Raw genomic sequence first — 6,391 nt, 5'->3', positions numbered from 1 at the left:
AGAAGGACCTGCCACTCAACCAGAACATGAAAAGAAGTTAAAAAGGAGTGAGAAGGAATAATCAGTATATGGTAATGAAATAGAAGATATAATCACATTTAAGGTGATATTTCTCAATACAAGCAAATTTGACTACGTACTAAGATGCCTGAAATCTAAAACAAGGCCATTGGACTTTGTGCTTGAAGTGATAACTAAGGACACCAATTTCAATAGCTCTTACAGTTGCTGTAAAATACTTACCTCTCTAAAGCATGGTATTCTCACCTACATTTAATGAAAGTTTTCAGTGAAAGATAAAGTGTGTGCTGTGTGGACAACTCCCTTATTTATGCAAATATTCCACAGATTTCACTGTCTGTTGGCTGCAAGAATGAGAACCGTGAACTTAACATTGTGCTGTCCTATGCGGATTAGCATAATAAAACAGGGACATGATTTGATGTTGCCACCACTGTCTAAAGGAATGGCCACAAGTTTGAGATTGCCAAGATTTCTAGTCAGTGTTCATGACAATCTGGATAGTCCAACAAGCACAGTCTGCTCAGAGTATTTCATTGTGAAATATATTAAGGATTACCATTTATTTTGATTCCTGCTTATTCCATGACTTTTCTAGACGATTAAATTGAATGATTCCCCTTTTTTAAAAAAAAAATACATATCTCTATTAACTATTACTGAATTTTAGGGAACTGGGGCCTGAAGCAACATGCTTAGAATGGGTTCATATAGACTGTAAACTTCATGAGAGCAGCAATCATTTTGTAATTTGAATTACCACATGTGATATTCATTTAAATATAATAAATATTTATCAACTCGGAAATTTTTTTTCAGTAAATAGGAAAAGTCAATTATGATGCTAGTGTAGGTTATGGGATGTTGTTGAGTAATGTATATAGCATTTGATTGGTTATTGCATTTCTTTATTATAATTCAGTAAGTACTTTAAATGTGTCATTTTCAGGCTCTACGTTTTAGCTGATGTGAAAGATACATAAAGAAAGGAGGGTAGGCCCAGAACACGTTGAAGACCTGTTATCTGTGCTTACCTTGATAGGAGGGCAAACAGAGGTTCCTTCCAACGCTAAGAAACAGTTGAGGCAAAGTTGTGAGGTGGGGCTTAGCCTGACTGAAAGTAGTTTGTGTGATTGTAACTCCAGAATCCCAGTGTAACAGAAAGATAATCAAACAACAAAGGAAACAGATATCATGTCTTCAAAGAATTTGTTAACCATACTGAGGTGCTGCAATCACCACAAGGAATTTATTCTGTCTCTGTGGTAAGAGATAAGCAACATCTAAATATGCACTAGGAAATATAGGGTGGGATCTTGGTGGGAGGAAATAAAGGCATGCCTTAAGGAGAGCAGAGCAAAAATGATCCTATATAATGCCTTGTATTATAAGGTAAAATACCTATCTTGTAAAGTGCCAATCTTGTGCTGACCATGGGCCAATCATTGACTAGGTCATGTTATCTTTGGTATCCCAGTGATGGTATGATGGCGATCATGATTTTGGATATGCTACAACATCTATATTTTCATAGGTGAAATGAATTTCTATAATGAGGACAATCTGTCTAACCTCTTAAGACTCTATCCAGTAACTCATAGAGTATGATGTAACTCAGAATACTCTAAGGTATGTACTGTGTATTTGCATTTTTTTATTTTATTTGTATCCCTTCCTTCTCCCATACCATCATAATGTAGACACCCATTCACTTCAGCAGGGATGATTTCAGAAATCACTTTTACATTCTTTACCTCTCTTCCCTTTGTTCTCATTTTTTTGCTTAGAAACAACTGATTAGCTGTCATTTACCTAGGATGCATAAAGAATGCTTCCTTGAACTAAAGAGTGTATAAAACAACACATTAATATAGCCAGACAATGAAATAAGGCCCCGTTTACTCGTTTCAAAATAGAAAATGAAACTATGAAGATGAACATGTAACTTTATTGTTCAACTATGAGAATTGTAGGAATTTGTTGACATCTCCCACCGTAAATTTTCATCTTCATTATGCTGCATAATCTGGCACATATTTGATAGATCAGTTTTAATTAGGGTGGTTTTCATATAATGAAGATTTTTGATGAGTTGACTTTGAAAGAGAGGAGGCTGATATATCACAGATCCTTGGCACTGGGGACCATGAATTGCCACTCTGTTGCAGGTTAGGAAAAGGACTGTCATAGGCTGACATATTGCTGTACCTAACTGGAAATTTAGAAGGCTCTACCATCAGTCCAAAATAACTGCTCTGTAATGGAGATACGATGTGGTTCTGAGAAATAGAAGTAATTGTAGTAGTAATGTTGTCAATGAGGCCATTTGCTTGAGTGTAGCTGCTATGTGAGTGCCAATTTAAAATGCTCAACTGATTTAAAACAGCAGGCTGATCTATCACAATCTGTTCTGTTTGTCTAACTGATATTGATGATGGGGAAGGAAAATCACACGGAACTAGGGCACTTCTATTAGCGACTGTCTGCCTGGTATAAGGGTTTTGTATGAAAGGCACACTTAAACTTGTCGAGGCTGAAAATGCACTCTCCCCACAAGTTTCAGGAAGGAAATTAGAGTTACGATCATCTATGTTGCCCCATGCTTTAACATGCTTCTTCTTGTAATCTGGAACTAATGAAGATATTGGAGAGACATTTTTAATTCCAACTCTTCTTTTCAGTCTTAGTAAAAGTTGGGGATAGCCTCTTTTGAAATTTGGATTATGATAGATCTGTAACTAAAATCAAAGGAGAAAATTATTTAGTTTCTTTATAAACCAAGGTAAAACTCACAAGCAAAACTAAACTATAAGCATTTATTTTTTTAATGATACAAATGAAATAACATCAAATAAAATACCTCCATTAGTAGTTTTAACATCTTACATGTTAGAGAGAGGCGTTCTGAAGATGGCAGAAGAATAAGACAGGGAGACTACTTTTTTCCCCCACAAATTCTTTGAAAAAACATTTGAAAGCTGAGCAAATTCCACAAAACATCTTCTGAATGCTGGCAGAGGACATCAAGCCCCCAGAATGGCAGCCCATTGTCTTTGAAAGAAGGTAGGACAAAATATAAAAGATAAAAAGAGACACAAAAGACGTAGGGATGGAGATCTGTCCCAGGAAGGGAGTTTTAAAAGAGGAGAAGTTTCCAAACATTAGGAAACACTCTCACCAGTGGGTCTGTGGAGAGTGTCGGAACCACAGAGGGCTACATAACTAGGAGAAAATCAAATAAATAAATAAAACCCACAGATTACGTGCTTAACGGCAACTCCCAGTGCTCGCATTCGCCACCAGCAAGTGGAGGCTGAACGAGAAGAGCAGGCGGTATTGCTTAGGGTAGGGACCGGGCCTGAATGCCCTGAGGGCAATTGGAGGGAGCTAATGTGAGACAGCAACTTAAACTGTGGGATAGCAAGAGAGAGAGAGAAAATTAACCAGCAAAAAGCACGCTAATGGAACACACTGCCAGCCGTTCGCAGAACAAAAGAAAGACTGAACAAATCCAGAGAAGAGCTAGCCAGCTGTGGACTAGCCAATCCCCTGCTGGAGGCAGGGGGCAGGAGGGAGGGGAAAGGGGCAAACTCGGCCCCAGAGACGGCATCCCCTACCAAACTGCAAACAGGCTTCCAGTTTCTAACCAAGGACTTCCTGAGATTCTAGATGGTTGACATCTACCAGGAGGGTTGCGGCTAGAGACCAACTCCCCAGAGCAGATACAAGGCGCACCAAACCGGTGCGCGTGGAAACTGAGGTTGTGACCACTGAGGGGATAAGGCGCACTGCACCCAGGGAGAGTGTGCTTGTCAAGCTCCTGGCCTCCTGAGCTGCTCAGGCCGGGGAAGGCACAAAACGAAGGCCCAACCGAGTCTGTGCTTTTGTGCAGAACCCGAAAACTGGAACCACACGCAACTCAGGACCCACTCTCTATAGAGCAGCCTGGAGCCTGAGCAGTGTAGACGGGGAAAGCACATACGCTGAGAGAGGGGGCAAACCCAGTGTGGCTGGAATACTGCGACTGCTCCCAACACAGGCCAGTGACATTTCTCTGCAGTGCCCCTCCCTCCCCACAACACGACTGAACAAGCAAACCAAAACAAGAGACAACCTCCGCCTGCTTGTGTCAGGGCGGAAGTTAGACACAGAAGAGACCTGCAAACAGAGGCCAAAGAAACAAAGGGAACCGCTTCAGAAGTGACCAGTGCAACAGATTAAAATCCCTGTGGTCAACACCAACTAAACTGGAAGGGGCCTATAGATATCGAGAAGTGTAAGCTGGAACAAGGAGCTGTCTGAAACTGAACTGAACCCACTGTGCACGCAACAGCTCCAGAGAAATTTCTAGATATATTTTTACTATTTTTTTAAATAAAAATTTTTTTATCTTTTCTTTTTTTTTAATTTTCTCTTTTATTTTCTTTTAAAATTCCTTATTACTCCTCTATTACTCCTTAACTGTCATTTTCTTTTATTTTTTTAAAGTCCTCTATTACTCCTCCATTACTCCTTAATTTTCAGTTTCATATATTTTTATTATTTTTTAATTAATTTTTTCCTGATTTTTCTTTTCTTCTATTATTTTCTTTCAGTGTCCTCTATTACTCCTTAACTTTCATTTTCATTCTCATATAATTTTACTATTTTTTAAATTAAATATTTTTATTTTCTTTTAAAGTCCTCTATTACTCCTTAATTTTCATTTTCATTTCACTCTAACTTTGCAAAAAAAAAGAAGACCCTATTTTTAAAGTGACCTTCATATATATTTCTTAAATTTTTGTGGTTTTGTTCTTAATATTGTATTTTTAAGAGTCTAACGTCTACTCTAGATTTTTCATCTTTGTTTTTCAGTATTTGATATCAATTTTGGACATTAAGAATCCAATATTCAGTACCCATTTTTACTTAGGAGTGTGATGATGACTCTCTCCCCCTTTTGACTCTCCTTTTTCTCCCCTAGATCACCTCTATTTCCACCCTCCCCCTTCTCTTCTCAATCCAATTCTGTGAATCTCTGTGGGTGTTCTGGACCCACTTAGGGAACACTTAGGGAAGAGAGAACTGCATAGATCTCCCTCTCTCTCCTCTTGAGTCCACCCTTTTCTCCTCCTGCTCATCTCTATCTCCTTCCTCCCTCTCCTCTTCTTCATGTAACTTTGTGAACCTCTCTGGGTGTCCCTCACTGTGGAGAATCTTTTCACCATTAACCGAGAAGTTTTATTATCAATGCTGTATAGTTAGAGAAGCCTTGAGGCTACTGGAAGAATAAGATTGAAATCCAGAGGCAGGAGACTTAAGCCCAAAACCTGAGAACACCAAAGACCTCCTGACTACAGGGAACATTAAGAAATAAGAGATCACCCAAAAGCCTCCATACCTACACTGAAACCAACCACCACCCAAGAGCCAATAAGTTCCAGAGCAAGACATACCATGCAAATTCTCCAGCAACGCAGGCACATAGCCCTGAGCGTCAACATACAGGCTACCCAAAGTCACACCAAACACATAGACACATCTCAAAACTCACTACTGGAAACTCCATTGCATTCCAGAGAGAGGAAATCCAGTTCCATGCACCAGAACATTGACACAAGTTTCCCTAACCAAGAAACCTTGACAAGCCAATCATCCAACCCCACCCACTGGGAGAAACCTCCACAATAAAAAGGAACCACAGAACACCAGAACACAAAAAGGTCACTCCAAATACAGCAATCTAAACTGATGAAAAGGCAGAGAAATACCCAACAAGTAAAGGAACATGAAAAATGCCCACCAAGCCAAACAAAACAGGAGGAGATAGGGAATCTACCTGAAAAAGAATTTATAATAATGATAATAACAATGATCCAAAATCTTGAAAACAAAATGGAGTTACAGATAAATAGGCTGGAGACTAGGATTGAGAGGATACAAGAAATGCTTAACAAGGACCTAGAAGAAATTAAAAAGAGTCAGTATATAATGAATAATGCAATAAATGAGATCCAAAACACTCTGGAGGGAACCAACAGTAGAATAATGGAGGCAGAAGATAGGATAAGTGAGGTAGAAGATAAAGTGGTGGAAATGAATGAAGCAGAGAGTAAAAAAGAAAAAAGAATCAAAAGAAATGAGGACAACCTCAGGGAACTCTGGGAAATGTGAAATGCCCCAACATATGAATCATAGGAGTCCCAGAAGAAGAAGACAAGAAGAAAGGCCATGAGAAAATACTTGAGGAGATAATACCTGAAAGCTTCTCTAAAATGGGGAATGAAATAGTTACACAAGTCCTAGAAACCCAGAGAGTCCCAAACATGATAAACCCAAGGTGAAACACCTCAAGACACTTATTAATCAAATTAACAAAGATCAAACA

The 6,391-nt window shown here is 38.9% G+C and overlaps 1 protein-coding gene across 1 annotated transcript in view; it reads right to left on the bottom strand.

The window, feature by feature from the left end:
- Positions 1–2,025: 2,025 nt before the first annotated feature.
- The window catches only part of LOC122435151 (heat shock transcription factor, Y-linked-like), a 10,752-nt gene continuing 6,386 nt past the window's right edge, over positions 2,026–6,391 (bottom strand). The window contains exon 2 of the mRNA XM_043459096.1: positions 2,026–2,759. Within this exon, the coding sequence (XP_043315031.1) occupies positions 2,073–2,759 (687 nt within the window). The 3' untranslated portion in view covers positions 2,026–2,072. The remainder of the gene's footprint in view (positions 2,760–6,391) is intronic.

Source organism: Cervus canadensis, chromosome X (assembly GCF_019320065.1).
Source record: "Cervus canadensis isolate Bull #8, Minnesota chromosome X, ASM1932006v1, whole genome shotgun sequence".
Classification (NCBI taxonomy): domain Eukaryota; kingdom Metazoa; phylum Chordata; class Mammalia; order Artiodactyla; family Cervidae; genus Cervus; species Cervus canadensis.
Note: the sequence above shows the minus strand (reverse complement) of the source record. Positions and strands in the feature narration are given on the sequence as shown.